This window comes from Sordaria macrospora, chromosome 1, assembly GCF_033870435.1.
Source record: "Sordaria macrospora chromosome 1, complete sequence".
Taxonomy (NCBI): Eukaryota; Fungi; Ascomycota; class Sordariomycetes; order Sordariales; family Sordariaceae; genus Sordaria; species Sordaria macrospora.
In genome coordinates, this window is record NC_089371.1 from 6,092,575 (window position 1) to 6,116,684 (window position 24,110).

The 24,110-nt window shown below is 52.2% G+C and overlaps 8 protein-coding genes across 8 annotated transcripts; 3 read left to right on the top strand and 5 right to left on the bottom strand.

Annotated features, from left to right (window-relative positions):
* Positions 1–289: 289 nt before the first annotated feature.
* SMAC4_01407 (uncharacterized protein) lies at positions 290–1,543 on the bottom strand (the record flags this gene model as incomplete). The annotated part of the gene is made up of 1 exon (XM_066089587.1): positions 290–1,543. One exon carries the CDS (start codon positions 1,541–1,543, stop codon positions 290–292), a length of 1,254 nt encoding a protein of 417 aa, XP_065945784.1.
* Positions 1,544–1,881: 338 nt separating this feature from the next.
* SMAC4_01406 (uncharacterized protein) lies at positions 1,882–3,207 on the bottom strand (the record flags this gene model as incomplete). Its single annotated transcript, XM_003352524.2, has 3 exons — positions 2,769–3,207; positions 2,098–2,686; positions 1,882–2,045 (listed from the first exon to the last, which is right to left on the bottom strand). The coding sequence occupies exons 1-3, from the start codon at positions 2,979–2,981 to the stop codon at positions 1,882–1,884; spliced, it is 966 nt and encodes a 321-aa protein (XP_003352572.2). The 5' UTR covers positions 2,982–3,207.
* A 338-nt stretch (positions 3,208–3,545) lies between these two features.
* Positions 3,546–6,300, bottom strand: SMAC4_01405 (uncharacterized protein). The gene is made up of 4 exons (XM_066089586.1): positions 5,850–6,300; positions 5,740–5,771; positions 5,561–5,640; positions 3,546–5,472 (listed from the first exon to the last, which is right to left on the bottom strand). Exons 1-4 carry the CDS (start codon positions 5,929–5,931, stop codon positions 4,116–4,118), a joined length of 1,551 nt encoding a protein of 516 aa, XP_065945785.1. The 5' UTR covers positions 5,932–6,300; the 3' UTR covers positions 3,546–4,115.
* Positions 6,301–6,474: 174 nt separating this feature from the next.
* Positions 6,475–8,809, top strand: SMAC4_01404 (uncharacterized protein). The gene is made up of 5 exons (XM_003352522.3): positions 6,475–6,616; positions 7,539–7,684; positions 7,778–7,845; positions 8,117–8,286; positions 8,348–8,809. Exons 2-5 carry the CDS (start codon positions 7,545–7,547, stop codon positions 8,639–8,641), a joined length of 672 nt encoding a protein of 223 aa, XP_003352570.2. The 5' UTR covers positions 6,475–6,616; positions 7,539–7,544; the 3' UTR covers positions 8,642–8,809.
* Positions 8,810–8,887: 78 nt separating this feature from the next.
* Positions 8,888–10,524, bottom strand: SMAC4_01403 (uncharacterized protein). The gene is made up of 2 exons (XM_003352521.2): positions 10,085–10,524; positions 8,888–9,999 (listed from the first exon to the last, which is right to left on the bottom strand). The coding sequence occupies exons 1-2, from the start codon at positions 10,324–10,326 to the stop codon at positions 9,006–9,008; spliced, it is 1,236 nt and encodes a 411-aa protein (XP_003352569.1). The 5' UTR covers positions 10,327–10,524; the 3' UTR covers positions 8,888–9,005.
* A 799-nt stretch (positions 10,525–11,323) lies between these two features.
* On the bottom strand, positions 11,324–12,990 carry SMAC4_01402 (uncharacterized protein; the record flags this gene model as incomplete). Its single annotated transcript, XM_003352520.1, has 2 exons — positions 11,324–11,514; positions 11,577–12,990. 2 exons carry the CDS (start codon positions 12,988–12,990, stop codon positions 11,324–11,326), a joined length of 1,605 nt encoding a protein of 534 aa, XP_003352568.1.
* Positions 12,991–14,798: 1,808 nt separating this feature from the next.
* Positions 14,799–16,878, top strand: SMAC4_01401 (uncharacterized protein). Its single transcript, XM_003352519.2, has 2 exons — positions 14,799–15,904; positions 16,106–16,878. Exons 1-2 carry the CDS (start codon positions 15,630–15,632, stop codon positions 16,584–16,586), a joined length of 756 nt encoding a protein of 251 aa, XP_003352567.1. The 5' UTR covers positions 14,799–15,629; the 3' UTR covers positions 16,587–16,878.
* A 746-nt stretch (positions 16,879–17,624) lies between these two features.
* Positions 17,625–21,570, top strand: SMAC4_01400 (uncharacterized protein; the record flags this gene model as incomplete). The annotated part of the gene is made up of 5 exons (XM_003352518.2): positions 17,625–18,314; positions 18,394–18,542; positions 18,620–19,331; positions 19,405–19,691; positions 19,748–21,570. Exons 1-5 carry the CDS (start codon positions 17,986–17,988, stop codon positions 21,568–21,570), a joined length of 3,300 nt encoding a protein of 1,099 aa, XP_003352566.1. The 5' UTR covers positions 17,625–17,985.
* Between the last annotated feature and the right edge of the window lie 2,540 nt (positions 21,571–24,110).

A 24,110-nucleotide genomic window follows, 5' to 3' on the forward strand; every position in this document is an offset into this window, starting at 1 on the left:
ACCACCAGACCAGATAGCCTAGCGGTTCCAGGTCTCTCTTTTACCAAGCTGATCTGGGCAACTGAACTGGTTACCCTTCTTTTTTTTTCCTTTTTTTTCCTCCCGAGCTCTTCACCTGAGCGCCAGGCACGGAGGATGCCCAGGACTTCCCCAGAAACATCCCTTTGTGCGGCTCGAAAAGAAACAGAAAGATAGCCGGTTGGGGAAACCTCGTACGAAGGAATATATATCACAAAGGGAATACTTTCATCTATCTGCATGTCCAGATATTATCCTGTACCTTATATATTCAAACCATATCCCACTGCTGGCTATCCCATGGATGACCTCCGCTCCCATTCCTTGACCTAAATCCGTAGCCATCCCGTTGATGACGAGTCCCATCATTTCTACCACCATTATCAATCCCATTCAACCAAGCCCCAATAGTGGAAAACAACCTGGTAGACCTAGCTCTGAATCCACCGTGACGATGTCTGCTAGAGGTACACTGTCCATCCATATCCTTCTCCTTGTGTCCTACATATCCTGAACCTGAACCTGAACCTGAACCAATGCCCCACATTCCAGGCCATCGTGTAACCCTCGTTCGTCCGTTCTTCTTACCAGTACTCCGTGTCTCTCTGACTTCTTGTCCATGCTGCTGCTCCTGCTCTCGTCCCCACCCCCCATATCTCCATTCCTGTTCCTGTTGCTGCTGGCCCTCTGTCTGCACCCTCGTGGGGCCCTCGGTGTACCCGTACCCCTCCGGCTCCCCTATTACTCTGTCCGATGGCCTACCCAGCCAAGCCGGTGCCGGTGGTAAAGGCGAAATAGGAATCTCGTCCAACTCAACATCTTCTTCCTCCCTATTATCACCTCCATCACCGATCCCATTCCCACTTCTGCTCCCACTTCCGCCCCTATCACTAATCCCAATCCCAGTCCAATTCCCACTTCCACTTCCAATCCCATTCCCACTCCCACTCAGAAAGCCCTCCTCACTTATCCCCTCCAACCGATTCAACGTCTCCTCATCAACCACCCTTAACGTTGTCCTCGGTCTCGGCGGCAGGCTGTACTTCAACCCGCCAGCTCCAGAAGAAGAAGAACGAGGAAGAAGAGGAGGAGGGCTTAATGGCGAGGGAAGGTCGCGGTAGTCGAACCGTACGCGGGTGTTGTTGTTGTCGTCGTAGAGGGAGGGGGTGGAGTAGAATGAGGAAGAGTAGGAATCGTGGGAGCCATGTATTTGGGTTTGGGCTTGGGCTTGGGTTAGGCGGTCAGAGGTGGTGGTGGTATCGTAGGAAGAGGGGTTGGATTCGACCGCCCGGGTGGTATGGGGATATGGATATGGATACGGATCGGGATCGGGAACAGGACCGAGGGTAGGACTGGACGCAATGTTGGAGTTGGGGAGGAATAGCAGGCCGGAGGGACGCTGTTGCTTTCCTTGGGTCTGGCCTCGGGGATTGTACCGATTGGCATTGGTGAATGTAGCCCAGCTGTCGCGATCGATGTCGGGATCGTGGTCAGGGTCGGGATTCGGGAGCGCCTGAGGATACATGAAAGTATGATACAGATCTCGAAGATAAGGAGCATCAGCCAAGTCATTCGACGATCCAGATGATCGGCCTTCCAACTGGTCTAGAGCGGCATTGCGCGCTTGGAGGACTCGGACAGGAAGAGGAATCGGCTTGGGAGCCCCTGGCGGCTTCAAGTTGGTGGTGCTAAGTTCCCGATTGTTGGCAAGTCCGGGTCCTCCTGCTCGATTGACTTGCTCTTGTCGGTTTTGGTTGAGATTGTGCTCCACACGTGATTCTGTTGCTCCTTCCCGACTTGAAGATGTCCATGCGCCTCCGCCCCCGGCCCCGCCGCGTCCCTAACTGCGGTTGTAGTTGTTGATTAATGGGCCGTTCCCTTCTCCTTGGGCTTGAAGCATTGCGTTGTTACCGAGTGAGCGTTCTTGAGAACTTGAAGAAGAAGCGCCGTACTCGTCACGGTATCCAAGCGAACTCTCGACTCTCGGGGTGCAATCATACCGACTTGCGCGCGGAGGAGGTCCGGATCTGTTTGTCGTGTTAATTCGATATGGGTCCTTGTTCTGATAGTAAACCTCACCACCACCACCTCTCCTGTCATCATCATCATGATTATCATCATCTTCATTGGCAGCTTCACCAGAATCAAGACTTCGTGTGCTAACGTGCACCCTCGGCTCTTCGTGTAACTGCCGCTCAAATCCATGAAAAGCCTCCCTCAATCGAGCCACAGTGATCTCTGACGGCGAACGGCGATAATCACTGCCGCCCATCGGATCACCCATCGCCCTAGCGCTCCAAAGTGCTCTGCTAATTTTTGTCGCTTGAGAGTGGATAACCCCGACCGAGCCAGCGCTCAGGACAAAACACGCGCAGACGACCAGCAAAAGGACCCAGAGGAGGTAGAGCTTCGCACACGCCACACGACCGGTTCGTTCGCCAGAGAAGTCGATGGCACCTAGCGGGCCTGTTCGAATGGTGAATGCGTTGTTCGGACTGACTTGGGGACACATCGTACCGCCGTCGTGCATAGGAAGACCGAGGAGGACCGAGAAAACGCCAAAGGGGATGAGGAAGAGTACGTCGGTGACGATGGTGACTTTGTAGGGAAAGTGGCGACGGGAGCAGCCGGACCAGGAGGAGAGGCACCAGAGGAGGGAGGCGGATGTCTGTAGGTCAGGTAGGTTTAGTTAGTATACCTTATCTCAACCGGTACAGAAGGAAGAAGAATGGGGGTTTAAACAAACATACCACAATCATGATAGCCACGACGCTCGTCGCTACAGGTTCACCTGCTTTGGTCATGTTGTTGAGCAAGCTACCGACTATGCCGGCCATGACGGGCAGTGACATGATAAGGAAAAGACGGGCAAAAAGAAAGACATAGCTGTAGAAGCATTGGGGAATGAGGGACTCAAAGTTCCGAATATAATTTGGCGTCGTGCCAGGAGAAGAGGAGCCCATCCTGATATCATGGGCTTGAACAAGCTGTCAAGGAAAATTGTTGCAAGCGAGCGTGGAGAGAGTGTGTGGTCTAAGAGAACAACCCTCCTTAACCCGTAGTTTCTCCGTTCCAGACGGGGTGTGATGATATGTGTAGTAGGTTAGTGTCCAAGAAAGAAATGTGTCTAGTGAATGTGGCGCGCAACCAGGCGGCTTGGTTACTTAGGGTATAATATCGGAAAACTTGGTAAAAAAAAACTAGGAAAGAAAACAAGGAGTAAGGCGTCAGCATGGTAAAGAGCTTGTTAAGTAGATGTCGTGTGCACGGCTCTAAGGTCCAAGCCATTGGTGTGTGGATGCTTCGTGTTGCTTACGGCAACGGATGCGTTCGACGCATTGGCCATGATTATGTGCTTTGGTACTGACGGTTATTGATCATCTTGGTGGCAATGACTGATCGACTGTTGATGTTGTGATCAGTGTGTCGAAGATGCTCGAGGCTGGCTGTGTGCTGTCAGACCGAGGCGAGGCCGAGTGCGGAAGCTTGAGTCACTGTACACATGCTTTGTGATCCATAAATCCGTGGTTGAAGGAACCATTACAAGCTCTTGTTGATGAACTGCATGTTGGGACGATGCTCCAACCCCATAGTGGTAGTTCGTACGACCTGAGGATGCTTAAATGCCAAAAGATCAAAACGTCGAAGAAAGAGAGAACATTTGAATGTGTCGGGAAATGGAAACTGTACAAACCCTAGCTAAATGCAGTAACATGTCGACTCCAGATCGACTTACCCATTCATGGGCAACTGGGAAGCCGGAACAGGTCGTCTGAAACCATCGAAGGGCAGCAAGTGTGTACGGACACTTACAGACCCGTTCGCTCTATAACCGACACGTTCAGAAGGAAAAAGGGGGTGACAAACACAGAGAACCTGAAGGTAGTATAATTAGATGTGAAATTTTGCTGCAGACGAAAGCGCTGCAAGACGCCCGCCCCTACCTCCAATAACATTACTTGAGATATAAATCGTTGACTGCTCGTTTCCTCTTTGTTTACCTGCGCACCATCGGTCTACTCCAAGAATCCCGCGTCCATCACTCAACAACGACAGTGCTAGATACCACTTGAATACTCTCCACACCCGCCATGTAATTAACCGAGCAGATCGTCCAACCCGTGGTTGTTGCTATTAGCGGGCCTGCTACCGCTGGTCGGGGTGGAGGGCGCGGGTGTACCCCAAATACCAGCAGCGCTCTTTTCCTTGGCCAGCTGTCCGATCGCGGGGCCCTTGGTGGTGGGCGTGCTCTTCTTGATTCCAACACTAGCCTGCGACCAGAGCGCACCGAAGGCGTCACCGCCAGCGGCCGGCTTGGAGGCGCCTGAGCCGGTGGCCTTGGCACCAGAAAGCGAGGAACCAGTGGACTGTGTCTGCAGCTGTACCGGGGAGAAGTAGTTGGGTTGACCGGCTTGGAAGCCCATTGGCCTGGGAGCCTGGGAGACAGGCGAAAGGGGCGTGGAGAAAGCCGAGAAGTTGGCAGCGGGAGTCGTGGTAGAACTGGGAGGAGGAGAGATGGAGGAGAGAGCAACCATCCCGCTGAGGTTGGCCTGTTGAGGCGCCGAAACTGGTTGGGGGGCGGCAAACTGTGTACCGGTAGAAAGCGAGGCAATTGGAGGGATCGCAGAAGCAGGCTGGGTGGTGGGGGCTGCGGATACGAAGTCATCGAATTCGTCGTCATCATCATTAGCGCCGCCGGCTAGAGCCGCAAGCCCGGAGCCGTTAGAAGGTGCGGCAGCGAGGGGCGCCGCCGGGATGGATGGTGCTGCGGGCTCGTCGAAGGAGAACAAGTCGATCTCGGGCTCCTTTTTCTTGGGCGGCTCGACGGGTGCTGTCGTCTTCTTGACTCCGGCTCTCTCTGTCGTCGATCGTGTTGTCCTTGAGGCGGTACGTGACGACGCCTCGCCATCAAGCTCGCCTGCATCGTATTCCTCGAACTGCTCTGCCCGTGCCTGTGTGTCGCGGAAGTCGTTGTTGGAAGACTGGCCACCAAAAACACCTCCATCACCATACACTCCTCCAGAATAGCCACCGTAGGTAGAGCTGCTGCCACCGCCACCGCCGCTGCTAGTGTTCCCGAAGCCACCATAACGGCCGCTGCTCCCACTAGAGAAGCTCATTCCACCCGAAATTCCCGTAAACTTGCCCTTGTTAGCGCGGGCCTTCTTACGCTCTGCTCGGATACGCTCGACATCCCCAAGGAGCTCGGCAAGTTCCTTGGCGCGGTTTCGAACGTTGACACCCTGATCTTTGCCGTTTTGGTCGATGAAATGGAACTGACGCAGCATCTTGAGGAGGGTAAGATGTGAGCGAGCATCGTCGACTACCCGTTCGGAACCGTGCTTGATCAGATACTCTAGTAGTTGAAGGGCCTTGTAGATCTGACGCCATTCTTCGGCGGACTTTTCGGTAAAGCGGCGGTAAATCATGGGCATGATCTCGTTGAGTGTTGCGCTAAGAGCAAGGAGAAAGATAACAAGTTAGCCGGGTTCGTTTGGTTCACACGACATGGGATGATGGGGATCGTGTCTCGAGGACGTACTAGTTGAAGGTACCGTCGGCAATCTCCTGCATCAACGTCGACGATGCACCCCAGGGTTCATTGTTGGTGGCCTCCCGCACCTGTGTTCGCTGTCAGCTCCCGTCCCATTGTCGTTTGTCTGGCGTTGGTAAATGGCGAAGGGCGAGGGGCGCCCGTGTGGTGCGTGGTTACGGGCATACCTTGGCCTCCATCTCGGTATAGTTCATGACAGCTGTTGTGGTCCATTGTCAGCGTTCTGCATGAACCTATATCACGACCATGGACCGGGTGATCGATTGTGATCACCTACCATTTTGAACCTTTCGTACGCCGGCCTTGATGTCGTAGAGTGTCAGGTTGGACACGGTATCCTTGAGGTTGTTGAAATCCATCGCGAAAGCGTGTCTGTCACCGGAACTGCTGGGAATTGCTCTAGTGTGCCAATCGTCGATATCTAAGCCTTGCGGTGGTGATTGCGGGAATGTAGCTCGCAAGGAGGTGTTGTGGCGACTTGGTGGTTTTGTTCAGGCTGATCGCTTTCAGGGCGACGTTTCACGGTCTTGTCGGGATCAGATGGACAATTGGACTCTCCGCCCTGGGCGTCTGGAGCGTCAGGGTGCCGGTGACCACGCTGACAGACCTCCACTGCACTGACGCCGCCCCGTCGTCCGTCGACCCCTGTGCTTGACCCAACACCCCGACGCCAAGAAACCAGTGGAACCCAAGAAATCTGCCAAGACTTTGAATTCATGGCCCGAGCGTCTCAGCTTTCTCAGGCCTGAAATCTCAGGCGAGAAATATCTGGCCTGAAATATCTGGCGAGAAATCTCTGGCGAGAATTCCACTTCTTTGCCGGGCCGGCCGACAACGCGGGGCGGCGGGGGGACGCTCGGCCTCCGGAACTTCCATGCGTTTTGGATGGAGTAAAAATTGTCAAACACCCGACCCGTCTCTGGTCTTGTTGTGCATCCATCGCCGTGTTGCAGATTTCCCACCGTTCGTTTGTTTTGAACGTTGCCTTGTACATTAGCTTCACCACTGTCAACAGTTCTCTTGGATTTCCATCCTGAATAATCGGTACGTTATCATTTTCTCTTTTGTCACTACCACGGAGCCTCTGCCTGTTTCCTTTCTTTGAGCCTTTTCTGCTATCTACAAGAGCTCTTCCCTGCCGGCTGGGAGCTTGCCCAAAGCTCCAAGTTCTAGAGCTCTGGGAGCTTCCATTCCCTGGATTTCTTGGCATCAATCCAACCCAAATGCCCCTTTTCATTCACGGTCGAGTTGAAAGGGGAGGAGGTTTGTCGGTTTGACGATGGCATCGCCCTTTGGTCCTTTTACCCCAGACATGGCCATCAAGGTCGTCATGCCGTCCATCCTTCTTGTTCGGCTTGGGGTGTCGTCTAGTTGGCCCCGCAATGTCGTCAATGGCTGCATGGAGGGGGCGCTGACAGAGGGGGACTCCAAATGAAAGAGGCACTCGCAACGTTATGAAGATACCGGCCATGGGTCGTCTACGATCCTTTGGACCGGGTGTCTTGGAATAGCCGTTGCCAGCACTTTAACTGCCAACTATTCAGTCATTCCCACACACACGGGCGGTGGCATTTTTGGTTGTCATTGTCACCGTCAACGCCAACCTGCTTGGAGACTCGGGGGTTAGAGGCGCCAACACCAGATGGCAGCTGTTTACTTGCTGGTCTCGTGTTCCTGAGCCGACGAGCCAATCCCAAGCCCACATGCGCCAAACATGACACTTGCAGAGGCGGCTCATGCCACTCCACGTTGTCAAGCTGAGATGATTGCCCGCCTGCTCCTGCCGTCCTCTGTGGAGGAATGAGCAGCAGTCGCCGCACTGGCAAACGAGAGGGGACCGAAACAGGCCTGGCAAACAGCCCGACTGCCCGAGTCGTACTGTAGCATGCAGTCACGTGGCGGGCAGCTACGTACCTTCTCCGCCCCCCACTTCCAGGATTGGCTGACCCCTCCTTTTCCATTTTAGTTGAAAATGTTTGGACCCCGCCATTTCTCTGTCCTTAAGACAACAGGTTCTCTCGTCTCCTCGACTTTCTCGTCATCTCTCAAGCCCACTGCAACTTTCTCCTGCGCCAGAGCTTTTTCGCAAACATCCAACATCATGTCCAGAGTGTAAGTCCCGCCGCCCCTCAAGCTCCGCGCAACTTGGAAGCTGTGCCTACCTACCTCTAGCTTCAGGAACACCGACTGACCTGCATGCTTTAGTTTCTTCGATATCGAGTGGGAGGGCCCCGTCCTCGGCGCCAACAACAAGCCCACCTCTGAGACCAAGGGTATGTCTACTCCATACCGCCTGTTTTGTCTTCAGCAATCAAGCCCGGGCAGCTTGCGATGGTCGCTACGACATTGACCTGGACGTCACGTCTGCTATCGTTCTCAATGAGCGGCACGTCGCCCGGTGTTGCCGCACCCTCCAAGCTCCCGAACTACCCCTCCATGCTGGTGTGCCCCTGAATCAGGATGCCCGCACTTAGCCTCACCGCCCCCCTGCCCCGCCCTTCAAGTGTCATGTCAAGCCAATCCCATGTCTAACTCCCATTGCAGTCCAGTCTGGCCGCATTAACTTCACCCTCTACGACGACGTTGTCCCCAAGACCGCCCGCAACTTCAAGGAGCTCTGCACTGGCCAGAACGGCTTCGGCTACAAGGGCTCTTCTTTCCACCGCATCATCCCCGAGTTCATGCTCCAGGGTGGTGACTTCACCCGTGGTAACGTAAGTTCAATCCCGCTTCAGCAAGCTATCTTCTGGATCGGTGCCTAACCTTTCAAAACAGGGCACTGGTGGCAAGTCCATCTACGGTGAGAAGTTCGCCGATGAGAACTTCACCAAGAAGCACACCCGCCCCGGTCTTCTCTCCATGGCCAACGCCGGCCCCAACACCAACGGCTCCCAGTTCTTCGTCACCACCGTTCCCACCAGCTGGCTCGATGGTCGCCACGTCGTCTTCGGCGAGGTCGCTGATGATCAGTCCATGAATGTCGTCAAGGCTCTTGAGGCTACTGGCTCCAGCTCCGGCGCTATTCGTTACTCCAAGAAGCCCACCATCGTCGACTGCGGCGCTCTCTAAATTTCCTTTGTGGAGATCTGAGTGTTTTGGGGTTGGAGTCGCGGTGCCATGATAGTCCGTAATGCGCTGCTACATACAATTTAGATAGCTCATCAACAGGACATATTGCGCCACCAATCTTTCTTCACTGCATTGACATCGCGGTTGACTTTGATCGTTGACACCTGCACGCAAACTGTTGTCTTTCTTCAGGATGCCCTTAGACCGTGTGATTGTTGCCTCGTCAATACTTGAATGCTAAACAGGTTGCCCCCAACGCCTAAATGAAACCGAATTACCCTTTCCTTTTTCTACGCCGTTGATGCAGTTCTAATAGAGACCATGAATGTCTTGACAGAAAGAGACAGAGAGGCATTGTAGTCGATCAAATCGAAATGACTTGTTCCTTGACCTCGTCACCATCCAGCCACTGTCTGAAATAGACGCAGTTACTGGGGCTCACTGGTCCGCCTTCCTCGCACATATCATAGACGGGACACCGCCCACAGGGAGCCTCCATAAGGCCACTGGCACTCGGCTCGACTCCCATAAACGAGGTGATGATGCCTCCTTTGCTTGGGTCGTGATCCAGGCGTCGTTGGTTGCACGTCCTGGTATCCTGTTTGGGGATGCGCGTTACACGGTACCCCTTGCGGCCATTGACCTTGACCGGTTCTACCAATCCGTCGTAGTATAGCACGTCCACAAGCTGCTGAATATCCGCCTCGCTCAATGTCGTGTTGTTCGTGATGCCGGCGTGGTGGATGAACTTGGCGATGTCCGACACGGTCGGGTACGACTTGTAGCCGGCCGGGAGAGGCAGCAATTGCGGCTTGGCGGGCTTCATCTTCTTCGCAGTGGTAGTAGTAGGTGCCGATGCCGCCGCCGTATCGTCATTGCTAATTTCGCCCGCGCTGCGCTTCGTACCCTTCGCATCCTCCGAGTGAAGAATGGTCCCCTGAACCACGCCCTTCTTGGGGACCTTTTCACGTTGCGCTCCTCCTCCTCCTCCTCCTTGTGTTCCTACAGCTCCGCCGAGCGAAGTATATGTAGATTTCTGCTTGATAAAGTCGAACACGATCTCCTGCAACTCGTTGATGAACGCCGTATCTAGCTCGCCCTCGGTGAACCAGGGACCGCCCGTAGCACGATCGGAAGGCCGAAGGTTTGCCTTGATGTACATCTTCTTGTTGGGATGCTCGACGTTCTTCATGCTGGCGATGTAGCCCTTTTGCTCGAGGTACTTAATGCATTGCTTCATAAGCGAGTCTGCCATGTTGAGCTTGTTCTTGATGGTCCGGTTCCAGATGCCGTCGGCCCCGGCTTCGTCGACCATGGCGTACACCATCATCAGGTCCGAGTTCGGGAGGGAGGTGTACCTTTTTGGAAGAAAAGAAGGTTAGTTGGTGTTCGGCTGTTTTCAAAAAGGGGAGGGTAGGGTAGGGGAGGAAAATGGTAACGAACTTCTTTGCATCCTCCCGGCTTCGCCATCTCCATGATAGTCCCGACGCAGTCGTGTTTCCGACAAAGAGCTTCTCGTCGCAGAGAATCTGGATCACCTGGATGAGCAGAACGAGGTTGTCTTGAGGAATGACGTGCATGTCCAGCAGGTCACGCTGGCTGAAGAGACGCTGGTCGGAACCGTGGTCCCTCGCCGCCTCGTAGAGCGCATCCTTGAGGATCTGGAGTTTGTCACGGTCGGCCATCGTGGGCTGGTGGTGATTCGGAATTTTGTTGTGGTGTGGTTTTGGTGACCGAGACGGAAGGGTTAAGGGACTCGAGTCGGGGCAACAGAAATCCCTTGTAGTGGCCGTGTGTATATAGGGATCGGTGTCCGGTTAAAATTCGTCGGCGGGTTGGATTCAGATTGCAGATGTGGTGGGAGGTCAACTGCAGGTCGGTTGGTCAGACCGAGCTACACTGTCGGCCACGAAATTTCCCAGAACAATTGCCCCGCCGGAGTGACTTGTCAGCCTTGCATGAAGGAATGAATGCGACGTGTTTTCATTGGCCAGGAGAAGCAATACCAAGAAGGGGACCGAGATACACCATTTTTATTCGTCGGTTGTCTTCTTACGAGCGTCCAAGTCAACTGAAGAGTCATTTTCAAAACAAAATGGATGTCAATGGATTCTTTATATTTCGAGTTATTCCATCGACAACCATTCCATCTCGTTCTTCCTTAATTTCTGTCTTTCAATCGTACATAAACTGCTATTTCTCCGGGCACTTCTTGTTGTAAGCGGTCTTTTTGGTGGAGCACGTTCCACCTGGCGATCAGGCTTGCAGGACCAAGCGGGCCGTCCCATTTCAACTTTCAAGGTTCTTCTGCAACACATTGTCTCGTTGTCTCATTCTTCCACGTCCAAGTTCTAACATCACAACGGCTCCTCCTCGATCAAGTCATCACACCGTACACACCACACCCTTTTGGCCCGGATGGTTTTTCCAACCCGACCTAACACAACCTCTTCATTGGATTCACTTTGAGAAAATCATAGTGCAATGCAAATGGTCCCCATGCCCAAATGCACGAACACCGCATAAAAAGCAGTTGAGACAAAAGAGCAGCTTACAGGAATTCAAAGACAACTTTCTGCCCGCAGTGTAACCCCATGGTCCAGCCACCGACAATGTGGGCATAAACACCTCTTCACCTTCTCTCTCACTCTTTTCTCTTCGTCTTCTTCCACCTTGTCTCAATCACATTATGATTCGCCAGTTCGCTTGACGATGTCTGATTCTCGCGCCAAATGGAATCAACAACGCCATACCTCCGCCCATGATGAGCGCAAATACGCCTGCTGTTGTTCCGAAAGCCTCAACATAACCCACCATCTGGACCCAGACCAAAACGGAAGCTGCGAAGAAGAAGCAAACAACATTCTTGGATCCTACGTCATGCCACAGTTAGCAAGATTTTACTGGAAAAGGAGGGAGTCATGCTGCTTCTTACCATTCACAAGCATAAGGGCATCCGAATTCACTGGAAGGAGACAGTCTGAGACATAGGCCATGGTGATGGTCGGCACAGCTGTCAATGCTACCGAGATCATGCCATAAGCAAAGAACAGGCTGGCCCAGTTCATCGACTTTTCCACGCCATATCCGAACACCAAGCAGCCCGATCCGCTGATCAATAGCGGTACCACGCAGAGCCACAGTCGGTACTCCGGTTCGTACACGCCATTGTTGCGCTTGGTCTTCCAGTCGCAAAACCTGTCAACCGTCCAGCCACCCAAGACGCTGCCAAAGAGGTTGCCGATGAGGCCCGGGATATTGATCAAACCGTTGACCATGGGCGACCAGTTAAACGGTGGTGCCTGGAAAACGAAGGGATTGAGGATGTTCACGGCCACTGTCATCTCCAGCGAAACTGCATATGCAAGAAAGGCGAAGATGACACAGGGATAGAACCACATGGGGAAGGGTCGGAAGAACAACTTCCAGAGGGGGGTCTCGCGAGAGACTACAGGCCAGACACTGATCTCCTCTGCCCAGGACTTCTTTGGAAGATTTCGAACTGCGGAGCTTTCATCAGTGCGGTCCAAGGGTGAACGAGCTCCTCGAGCATTTGAGGAGCCCATCGCCTTTTCCGCATCCGAGCGACTGGCTGGCCCTGGAGTTGGCCCTCGGCTGGGCCACGAGTCAGAGTCAACTGGGTTGTGGCGGTAGCGACAATAAGTGGTCTCCGGCACCAGGAACGTAACCGCCAAAAAGTTGACCATGGCCAGAATGAAGGTCATCCACTTATGCCATCTCCAACTGTACTCTGACACGATGAAGCCACATATGAGCGGCCCGATGGTGTTTCCTGCCGCGATGAAGTTCATATAGATACCCATTACGGAGCCGCGTTCGTGCAAGAAGTACAGATCGTTTGCGATGCTCGCTCCAAGGGCTTCTGTCGATGACCCGGCAAACGCTGCGACGACGAGGGACCACAGCAAAGACTCGAACGTGTCGGCTAAGGCACCCCACATGGAGCAGGCACAGAGCAGCGCGCACGCGAAAACGAAGACTGGCCGCTTCCCATAATAGTTGGCAATGGGAACCCAGAAAAGGTTGAACGCGCCGAGAGTGAGGACAGGCCATAGCAACAAGGCGCCGACCTCTACTGGCGTCCTTTCGAATTCCAGGGAGAGAATATAGAAGGCTGGTGTCAGGCCCCCGATTCCGAAGTTGGTCAAAAAGGCGAATGAACAGACCGATAGGAAAGCGACTCTCTTCTTTCGCCTGCTCCAATTAAGGGGATCATTTGGGTCGTTCCCAGAGGGCCTCGGGACCATGAGAATTGGGGAGTTGTCGGCTAGGTGAAGCCGCACTGTCCCTTCGGCGGGATCGAGGTCGTGAAGGCTATGGAGTACCATAATGACTTGAGGCGCTTTGTTTTCTCGTCTCTTCGTGGTCAGAGTTGTTAAAAGGTTTTTACAACAAAGAATTTGACAAGTATACGGGCAAGAAACCACAAGTTGGTGCTCCAGCCTTTACAGAAACGAGGTGTGATGGAGAAGGTGACCAGTGACCGTGAGGGTCGAGCAGTCCCTGATCTTGTTTTACAAACCATCTCTTCAACTCTCTTGTCGCCCTCGGAACTGGTTTGCAGTCACATCCGATTGTGAGTTCTTTGTTGCCGAACGTCGACGCACTTATACCTTACAGGAGCGCATTAACATCTGCTGTCAACGTCCGCTGATCGATATGCTCAGAAGTCTGCAACATCGAGGGTTGAGCCTCCAGAAAGCCTCTTGACTTCCAGAAAGATCAGTCCAGTCGTCTCCAGCACCAGCTGATGACAGATACGCTGTGCATGATCTCTGTGAAAATGCATGCGAAAGACAGATGATTCAAGGGTCTTGATCTGCCCCTGTCTACCTGCATGGTGAATGGGTGTGTGCAGGGTAAGCCATTTCAGTATCAAAAGCTCAGGTGCGATGACATCAGCGACCGACTCTTACGATTGTTAAAATAAGTGCCAACTGTACCGCGTCTGCTAAAAACTGTTAGTCCATAAGGCGGCCTCGCCACCGATTAGCTAATAGCGACAAACAACACTGCCAATCAACCCTCTTCAACACCAAGACCAAGTCAACCTCAGTCTGACGAGCATCGTATCAGATTTCCACGGGATCCTGTAATTGCGTTTCTGGATATGAGATATCTCTCTTACATCCGCCTTTGTGAGCCCGGTCAGAGAGTACGACAGTCAGTGACAATGGAACCAGCTCAGATTCAACCCGCCCTCGCAAAGTTCATAGAGGATTCAGGAGAGGCCTTCAGTTACCCTGTAACACGAGTTCTTTGCGGATGTGAGTTCGTAACGGTGAGCTCTGCAATTTTTCGTGTTGTCCGAGTCTAGAATCCCGTTCTGGCACAGGTGAAGCTGCATCTCCTTCCAACGCACTCGCCGTCAACCTGGGAAACCCATCCGTGGCAGAAGCAAGAATTCATTCAATAAAGCAACGGTGATGGAGCAAACATGTTCGGCGAGAAGCAACAATTCGGAATCGTATGCAAACCGCCCCAAAAACAAAAACGAGACTGCCGAGACTGCCAACAACTGCCAATACCTGCCAATGTCTGCCAAGCGAACATCGAAATCGACCTTTGGGTCTTCCTTCCTCTATCGGTCGCTTCACCGGTTCGCTTGCGAATGTTTGCTCGATAGTAGCTCGTCGTCGGTATCGGAACTGACCATCTCCGCTCTTTCGTAGTCGTTGCCTGTTTGTTGGTTATGATCTCGCTTGTTGCCGCTGTGGGTTGGACTTAGTCTGTGAAAGAACACCAACCCCGAACCCTGCGGATTTTTGATGGGGTTGTGGATGCCCATATCACCGATTTCACTCCACGACGGCCACTGCAATCTTTGGTGAAATCCCAGGATTGCGACGCGGTGTCTTCGGCGTAGAGGCAGACGGCCAGTGGCATCTCATCATAGAGCGCCAGGCGGCCGCCGTGTCATTGCGGAAAGGAGTGAGACCCTCACTCGTTCGTTTTATCGATTTCTTTACGAGGTGAGTGGTCTTTTTCTCATTCCAGCCTTGTTGGGCTAACTATTGAAATCTTTCTGCCTACCGCATTCGTTGCCGTATTCCCGGCGCTACAGATATCGTTCCAATGCAGAACCGGGCGCCCAAATGTGCCTGGCGCTAGGGGTAGTGGATGTTACCCCCCCCCCCCCCCCCCCCCCCCCCCCTGAAAAAAGAAGCTGGGAAGAACCTGGAGAGGCCCGCTTCCTTCATTCGCTTCTTGTTCGTGGTGGATATTTGCCCCAGAGTGCCACGCCTTTGTAATTGTCTCGGATATGACTTATCAAGTCGATATCATTTCGATGCCTGGGCGACTCAAAACATCATTTCGCTCATCACAGGGGACGCCGGCGGCCGCCAGAAGGTGACACCAGTTTCCCGTCCCAGCGCCAGTCAGCAATGCTAACCCAAAATGCATGGCTTGCATGGGGGTTCGTCTGAATCGATACGGATGAGACGCAAGGTACGGTGCAACCTCAACATTTCCAAGGGTCGTGCGCTCTGGTACCAACTCCTACTGGCTCTGGCAAAAGCCATCGTGATGATTTTGGCAACCAACGAACCGTTTTCATTGGGCCATGTTCATCAAATTTAACGATGCGAGTGAGAAAAAAGGCAATCCATAACAGAAATGGTGCTAGTTTCGGTCCCTAGCGTCCTTCTTTGGCTCTCGGAAGGCACCCAAGGTACCCTCCAAGAGACCCAAGACATGCGACACACATCGTGGGAGGTGTGATTGTCAGGGGTAAGAGGTGGAAAAGATGGAGCAGAGCTGAGAGTCAGAACCATTACAAAAAGAAGTCCAACGGCCACCTCCACGTTTTTCTGTCCTTCTTCTTTCTGATCGTCATCCGGCCGCAGTCACTCTTTTGCCATATCCGCAGTGTCGTCACTCCTTACATTCCTTTTATATACCAGCAATCACGATCTATTCTTTTTTTGGTTCTTTTTTTGGTTCTTTTTTGGTTCTTTTTTTCAAGATGAAGTTTTTTGCTCTCGCTGCTCTCGCGGCGCCGCTCGTCTCGGCCATCCAGTTCGTCGAGCCCGCCGCCAATGCCACCCTTCACAAGGGTGACACCTTTGACCTCAAGTGGTCCACCGTCGATACCGATCCCACCGACTTCAGCGTCTACCTGGTCAACTTTGTCAACTGGCCTCCCTACTATGCGCCTTTGGCCTATAACGTTGAGCCTTCCTCCGGCGAGCTCAGCGTGACCATCCCCTGCGACATTGATAGCTCCTATGGCTGGCAATTGTATGTTTAACTCCCTTCGCATGTTCATATCAGGACATGAGGATTCTTCCATCCAACCCAAACAAACCCCTGGGTCTCCTTCCTCCCCCCTTCTCTCCCAGGAAGTGGAACCCGTTTCAGGAACCAAAACAACCAAGAACTTATAGAACGTATTGGCTGACTCGCTGCCCCCTTTCTTCCCTTGGCGCTTTTGGTCTCTAGCAATGCCATTAACGGGACCAACGTCTACGTTATATATGCCCAGACGCCCAAGTTCTTCATCAGCGGTGGTCCCTGCTCGGTTGATTCGCCCTTCCCGACCGGGGCGCCTTCTGTCTGCGCGCCGGAGGCCACCGTCACCGTCACGGTGAGCACAACCCTTTCGCAGTCCTCCTTCTCCACTCTTCTCTACGCCAACTCTACCGGAATCGCCAGCCCTACCACTCTGAAGCCCGCCACCATTACCAAGTCCCCCCTCCCTGGAAAGTGTCCTGACACCATTGGCTGGGGCCCCTCAGGCTACGATAATCCCGTAACTCTGACCGCTATCCCTACCGGTCCCGGTGACATCCCCGCCGCGCCCACCGTCACCGCTCCCCCCGTCGCCAACGGCGCTGCGTTCTCGAGCAAGGCTGGCAGCACGAGCACCATCTACCACACCGTCTACAAGGATCTCTCTGAGGTCCAGGGTTGCGTGTGCTAAATGCTAAGCAACATGTGTGTGCTCATGCTACCATGCGAAGAAACAAAGAAGAATAAGAAGGAAATACGATTGTTGGAGGGAAGAAGGGAAATAAAGGAGATGATGGAGGAAGTTCTGCGGAAGGCTATGTGTTGATTGGTGGGTGGTTTGTTGTTGACTTTGGAAACCCGAAAGCGAGCAAAGCGATGATGTCTTCGATCAATCAAGGGAAATCAACAGTTACCCTGAAACAAGAGAAGATATTTACCTTTTTTTTTTCGAGAGCACTAGCGTTTGAATGAAAACTCGTCGTTGAAAAATCCACCGAGTGCCTGATTGGGGTTGCGAGTGCGTTTGTTTGAGTGTGCCATATGAAAGATTGTTAAGGAACCTAGGAGCTTGAGATGGAGAATATGGCAGTCAGGTTTTCAATATTCGAGAGCGACGATCCCTGGTATGTATTTAGGTGGACCGGAGGTAAACCGAGGAGGACCTGGAGAAGCCGAGGCTTAGGTTGCGGAAGCCGGGAGTCTGTCCATCGTCAATTCCAATCGGTCGGAAGATCGCCTACCATTAAAAGAGACCTCGGCCGGACAGCACATCATATCATCGGGTGACGTCTTTCCATCCGGCACGTCCGGGGATTGCGTTGTTGAAGATGAACGTAGCCCGGGGCTGGTGGTCGTCCTGCTGTGAAACCATCCCCGGACCCTCTCCGGTGCCCTCCGGATGGCGGGTGCCCCCCCCCCCCCCCCCCCCCCCCCCCCCCTGGCAGACGATTGTGGGCCCCCGGAAACGTACCAACGAGATAAGGATTAAGGCCTGGGCGCATCTGCAGGGTCAGCAATCAGCATGGTCATGGCCTGACAGCAATCTCCATTTTCTAACAAAACCCCTGAAATCATCAACAATCACATGTTGAACTTTTGCAACATTTTGACTCTGATCCCCACGACAAAACTTGATGAACGGAGCGGAGGATTGAATCGCTAAAAGACTCAGCCATGGAGTCAATCACAGACCGCCAAGTATCACGAACACCTGCAAAGAATCATGGCGTCATCAGTCGGTGTGAGTTGTTTGCATTGGAAAGTTGCTGTTACAGTGGTGACTGGTGAGAGTGGGAGAGGGTAAGGGATCGGACTTCCAGATCAGAATTGGACCGATCATTTTTCACTGGACCAATCATATCAATCACTGTCTCCGAAAAAAGAAATAAGCGGGTGTCCTGTCTGAGACGGAGAAATGCTTAAATCTCCGGTCCGTTCCACTTTCACCCTCTCACTCGCTCTTCCATGTTTCTAGAAAGCCGGTTGACATTCCCAGTCTGTCATCATTTTTCTCAATTGATTACTCCCTATCTGAAAAGCGATGTAACACATTCTCTTGGGTCTTTTTATTCCTATACAAAGTCACAACAATGGAGCAAGTTGGGCGAGAAGAAACTCCAACAGCAACGACGCACGGAGTTAGCGGTGGAGGAGGAGGACACGGACATGGAGGACGGAGCAGTTCACTAGCATCCGAAGGCGCGCCGTCCAACACGAATGCGAACGCGAACACGAACTCGAACTCGCACCCGTCAAACGCCAAATGGGGAAATGCCTGTGCCCAGTGTGCGGCCGCCAAAGCAAAGTGTTCACGCCAGTCTGATGCTCCTGGGATCAAATGCCAAAGATGTGAACGTCTGGGTAAAGATTGCACGAACCAGGTGCACCGCCCAAGAAAGAAGAGAGCTGTTCGGCCATCGTTAGTGATACCATCACTCACTCATTCATCCGTCGTGTCCTTCGCTATCCTGTATTACTAACACATACTCAACACTCAGAAAGACTGCGCAACTTGAACAGCGGCTCAATGGACTCGTCGACCTCCTCAAGGCATCCGGGGATTTGCGAGGCATCCCAATCGCAGACAGTGTTGCCTCTCATGAGGTCATGTCCGCCTATGACAGTGTCTCATGCATAGCCCGCGATCGTAAGCGAAATCTTCATCACCACCATCAACATCAACCTTCAGAGTCTTGCTGACTCATACCTTCTTCATACACCCAGACGACCTGCATATTGCCGTTGGTGCTCCTCAAGGATCTGGCTCCGGAAAGAGGCGAGCAAGTCTCACGCCCTTGGAAGATGATCGTCATGGCACCACCGAGGGTGGCTATTCCGACGATGAGAGTCATAGTGACAGCTCAGAACTGTTGGGTGAAGGACCCATTCATGTGCCCAAACACTACAACTCTTGCGCCCCGTCCGGGTGTATGTGCAGAGCACGCGGCGAGATTAGAGGTCCGTCAGAGTCAGACGAGACCATCCTCGCCATCTACCAGACCCATCTCAGCCCGCTCTTTCCGTTCGTCATCATCCCAGTCGGTACGACCGTGCAAGAACTCGAACAGTCCCGTCCGTTTCTCTTCTCGGCCATCCGGATGGTGACCACCCTCACGAGCATGCGGTCGATGCGAGCTCAGATGTACCGGCTGGTCCGACATGTCTCAGAACGCATGCTCTTGCGGTCAGAAAGGTCACTGGATCTACTGCAGGGCATCCTCGTCATGATCGGCTGGTATCAGTACCATTGTCTGATGCATGCCCAGTTGAACAACCTCATCCACCTGGCCGCGAGTCTCGTTTCCGACCTAGGACTGAACCGGGATCCGAAGGTGCAAGAAAGGATTAGTGTCATGGTACTGTACCCCGACGATCCAAAACCACGGACGAATGAGGAACGGAGGGCGCTGTTGGGCTTGTGGTATATGGCTTCAACGTGAGTATTTGTTTGGTGGAACCATCAGCTTACTGAACCTCTGGCCTACGTATGTACTGACGTGTAACATTAGTATATCCGTCGCCTTTGGAAAAATGGAGTCTATCAGGTACTCGCAATACGTTCAGCAGTGCCTAAATGAGCTGCAAGAGTCGAAGGAGTACGAAACAGATGGGATACTGGTTCACATGGTCCAGTTACAGCATCTGATGGAGAAGATCGCTCAAATCAATTCCAAAACTGAATCTCCCGACTCCGTCGGAGGGATTGCTAGGGCTCCAGTTGCGGCCTACATGTCGACGTTCCAGAGTGAACTTGACAAGATATGTGGTTCATTCAACAAGGGCCAAAAGAACAATAGTATGCTTGCGTTTAAGCCTTCAAAAGTTGTCAATCCTTGCTAACACACGCACTAGAATACCTCATGGTGTATGTACATTCAGCTAAGATGCGTCTCTGCGAGCCTCCGGTCATCGATGCATCTCTACTGGCCAAGTTTTACAAAGACCTTACTACGCTTGACGACAACACTCCGTCGGCTCTTGATCTCTTTTACCGAGTAAGCAGTGGGGTACGAGAATGGTTCGACCACTGGTTTACCGTACCCGTATCAGCATACTTTTACCTGCCGGTCTCCATCATTTGTCAGATCGTCTACGCCGTTACGATGCTTGCTCGTTGGTCCAAGATAGTCTCGCCAATCAAGCCATTACCTTCTTCACAACCCAGGAACACCATCTCAACGACATCCCAACCTCCGCAACCCACCGCCACAACATCTTACGCTTCGACACCTACCTCAACACCCGCCTTTGTACCTACACCCTCCCCACATTACAGCCGAGCATGCGGCTATGGCGCCGGCCCACCGCCGGACTTCTCACAACGGCCACCCGCCACCTCCTCAACCATTAGCACATCCGTCCCTGCCACCCCGGGTCCCGGCCCTGGGGCCCCATCCCCATCCAAAATTCCAAGGGACATCTCCGGCCCCGTCTGCTCCCGCGCCACCTCCACCGAACCTCCAATAACGAGCACCCCCGACCCAGTCACAAACACCACCACCGACCCGACAACCGCCCCTCATAACCCTTCTTTCTCTAGCAGCAATAACAACAAAAACAACCCCCTCTCCTCCGTCCGCTGGCGCGAAACCACCGACCCCCAACTCCCTCACATCGTCGCCATGCTGCAAGAACAGCTCAACTCCCAGCCCGGGCTGTGGATCGACATTACCGAGACCATGGCCCAGCTCGGTGCCCGTTTCCAGCAGGCCAGCGATGACATGAAGGAGGCCAGCGGCGGCGAGCCGGATAGCAACATGTGGGAGGTCAGTGCCAAGGGACTGGTCATGACCAAGGCTAAACTGGAGAGGTTTGCGGAGTTTGTCGCTCAGGGGGGGGAACTCGATGATGATGATCAGGGGAAGGGAGGGGGTGAGAGGAAAAGGGGTGGTGGAAGTGGAGGAGGGGAAGGGAGAGGGGAGGATGATGCTGCTTGTTCAAGACTGGGGAACCGAACTGGGACGGGGGCTGGGAAGGGGACGAGAGCTGGTGAAGAGCAGCCGGAAGGGGGTAGGGCGAGCGGTTTTCTGTATCAAGAAGGATCAACGGGTAGCAGTGGAGGAGGAAGTGCAGGTACAGGTGCAGATGCAGGTACAGGAGGACCAGGAGGGGTTGAAGCTGGGCGTGCCTCGGCCCCGTCTGGCTCCATGTCTGGAGAGAGATATGCTCAGGTACAGGCCGGTTTGGCAAGAGGAGGAGGAGGAGAGACTTCAACGAGCAGCGGCGGCGGCAATACCACCGCAACACAATCATCACAGTTGCAGCCGTGGCTGGCCAGCCAAAGCCAAGGACAAGGACAAAGCATGGGGGCGCCACCAATACCGCAGCAGCAGCAGCAACAACACCAACAACCTCCCTTTCAAGGGCATTCCTATGCAAATACAACAGCCATGAGTGGTGCGAATATTCATCACAGCCTACCAGGCAACGCGGGGGTCCATGGCGGGGATGCCGGGTATCCCTCCGCTACGATAGGAGCAGCAGGAGGAGGGGTAGGAGGAGGGGTAGGAGGAGGGGTAGGAGGAGGGGTAGGAGGAGGGGTAGGAGGAGGGGTAGGAGGAGGGCAATGCAACAATCTGCTTGCCACGGAGTCTATGTTTGTGGATCAACTTGCTCCTTGGCTTTGGTACTACGGCGTTGAAGACTGGCCCGCGGCAGGACCGGGCGGGGTATAAGCCGTGGTGGAGGTATAGATATAATTGGGTATATGGGTATCGGATACAGGATAGGTGGGCAATCGGGTATGGGCATGGATATGGGATAGATTTGCTTAAAGGTACATTGATACATGAGACAGATGGTTGTGTCCAGGAGCCAGGCAGATAAACACCTAGGGTGACATTGACGGCAGCTACACACACAGCCTCTTCTTTTTTTTTCCCCACAGGTGGTTGCCAAACGTTGAAATGTTGATGGAGTCTATAACAGCCAGCCATCCTCCCCTTTCTGGAAGGACTTGCGCGGGTAGAACACACTTGCATGCCTACACCCCAGTGCTTACTGCATTTAAGGGTATCACGGGCTGCCGTCAAGGGGGGTGCGGGCGTGGCGTAATCTAACCTGAACTTGGTTGTTGATCGACGGAAGCACAAGAGAGGAGTAAGGTGTGTTTCTACGACCACTACCGCTACAACATATGACCCTAACATAGGACAGTAGAAGTACTGTAGGTAACGGTAGGTAGGCTACGGTAAAAGTGGAAGTGACATGGAATGGAGTCTTGGTTTCAGCGAAAGGCAGAGTTCTACATCTGGATACTATATGGAACGGACACTTTCTCCCGAAAAATATTTTTCCGAACTGGCTCCGGCCAATCAAAGGACGTCTTTCGAGAGTAAACCAAGTAGAACTAAGTATCTTAAACAATTACTAAAGTACTAAAGCAATCATTACGACTTTTTTCCTATTTTAAAGAGGGCCCGGAGCCTGCTTTCCTGTCATAAGTTGGCCAACCTATAACATTTCCCTTACAATTAGCTGCAATAGTACCCTTCAAGGATCATATTATTATTATTTTATGTAAAATTAACAAAGAACTTATTTAAAAGCTTCAAACGCGACTCTAAGTTGCTGAAAATTTTATCGAAGCTATCAACGTTATTTATAGCGCCCTTAATATTATATATATTGTCTTATAACGCTAAACTATTTACAGTCTACTCAGTGGGTATGCGGTGCTGCTTCCGTTCTTAGTCGGTGGGAAAAACCGTACCGTAGCCGGATGAAAACCCTCCGCTTCTCTGTTGCAACGACGCCGTGTCGACGCCGTGCCTTCGATGTTTATCTTCGTCTCGGTATGACCTCGCCGTCATTCCCGAGGCCCGATCTTTGATTCCGCTGCGTGGTCCCCCGATCGTACTCCCGCTCTCCAGAATCAAAGATCAATCTGAATTCCCTAGTAGCTCTTCTGCTTCCTTTGCTTGTTCGATCTTCACTGCCAGCTTGTACTCCTGCAGTCGTCCCAGTTGCAAAGCCCAGCGAAGGATTCGTTCCGCCCCCGCCACTGTCTCGAGTTCGTCGTGGAGTTGTTCAATGTTTGTCGGCCACGTTGGGTCTCCCCATAACCATGTGTCTTCCGTTTCTCTACATTCCAAGACAATATGTTCGAATGTCTCCTTTGCTAACCCGCACCGGCAGTACGGTGTTGTCACCTCCGGCACTCTTCTCTCGAAGAGGCACGCCCGTACGCCTATTTTGCCCGTTCTGATTTGCACCAGGAGTGAACTCATAGCCTTCGAGAGGTAGTGCGGAGATGACTTCTCATCTGTACTGGGCCATGTGTGGTACTGCAGCGTGGTTCCATTGAACCGCGCACGCGCCTCTGCGCCCTTAATATTCCTGTTTAAAAACGGGCGGCCGCCCTATTCCGAAAATAATTTTACTTTCTCCTCAAATCTTTTCTTCTATATAAAAGTAGGTAGAATAATTCTTCCCAACTTTTCTTATTAAATAATAGTAGTAATTATTTAATATAATTAATATTAGGTTTAATATTAGTATACTACTATTTAATATTAAGAAAGTGTCATAGGTTGGCATTGGCCAATGCCAACCTGTGACAAAAAGAGTTTTAACTCGCTTATTACTTTAATTACTCTAAAAACAACTTTATTTAATTCATACCCTAATTTTACCCCAGTTAATTAAAAAGAACGTGAACGTATATTGAAAGTGTTATAATGCACCAGCTCACGTAGTTCCGTATCGCGTAGTTGGGTACAAATGAATAAATAACTAAAGCTAAAGAAGAAAAGAGGGAGAGATTGAGAGCTGGACTCTAGAGTGCATCCTCACATGGGAGGAGCCCAGATTCTGCCAGTCTCTACCGCCTTCCTTATCTAATCTCATAATGTGTGAGAGTTGCGGGATCCATATCGTCACAGAAGGCGCTTAAAAGCAATTTAATAAGAAATTAAATTAAAAACAAAAAGTTACAAAGGCTAAGAAAATAAGCCGTTCCTCTTCCGTTACTGCTAAATTTAAATACTCCGCTATTTATAAGAAAAATTGTAAAACTTTTTTTGAACTCACTTAAAATATGAAGTTTTAGTTAATAATATTTAAACAACTTCATTTTTCTACGCTATAGAAGAAACTGAATTCCCCTAGCAATAAATTCCAAGAATTTATTTAACATAATTAAAATTTTATATCAAAATTTATTAAGCTCGAGTATTACTAATTCCTCATTAAATTCAATAAAGTAATTCTACAA

Excerpts from the sequence above, each read along its gene's own strand:
- SMAC4_01405 (XM_066089586.1), bottom strand. The coding sequence starts at position 5,931 with ATGGATTTCAACAACCTCAAGGATACCGTGTCCAACCTGACACTCTAC. Across the intron at positions 5,772-5,849 it reads CGTACGAAAGGTTCAAAATG|CTGTCATGAACTATACCGAG; the intron begins GTAGGTGATCAC and ends GGACCACAACAG. Across the intron at positions 5,641-5,739 it reads ATACCGAGATGGAGGCCAAG|GTGCGGGAGGCCACCAACAA; the intron begins GTATGCCCGTAA and ends CAGCGAACACAG.
- SMAC4_01404 (XM_003352522.3), top strand. The coding sequence starts at position 7,545 with ATGTTTGGACCCCGCCATTTCTCTGTCCTTAAGACAACAGGTTCTCTC. Across the intron at positions 7,685-7,777 it reads TCCAACATCATGTCCAGAGT|TTTCTTCGATATCGAGTGGG; the intron begins GTAAGTCCCGCC and ends TGCATGCTTTAG. Across the intron at positions 8,287-8,347 it reads GTGACTTCACCCGTGGTAAC|GGCACTGGTGGCAAGTCCAT; the intron begins GTAAGTTCAATC and ends CTTTCAAAACAG.
- SMAC4_01403 (XM_003352521.2), bottom strand. The coding sequence starts at position 10,326 with ATGGCCGACCGTGACAAACTCCAGATCCTCAAGGATGCGCTCTACGAG. Across the intron at positions 10,000-10,084 it reads AGCCGGGAGGATGCAAAGAA|GTACACCTCCCTCCCGAACT; the intron begins GTTCGTTACCAT and ends TCTTCCAAAAAG.
- SMAC4_01401 (XM_003352519.2), top strand. The coding sequence starts at position 15,630 with ATGAAGTTTTTTGCTCTCGCTGCTCTCGCGGCGCCGCTCGTCTCGGCC. Across the intron at positions 15,905-16,105 it reads AGCTCCTATGGCTGGCAATT|CAATGCCATTAACGGGACCA; the intron begins GTATGTTTAACT and ends TTTGGTCTCTAG.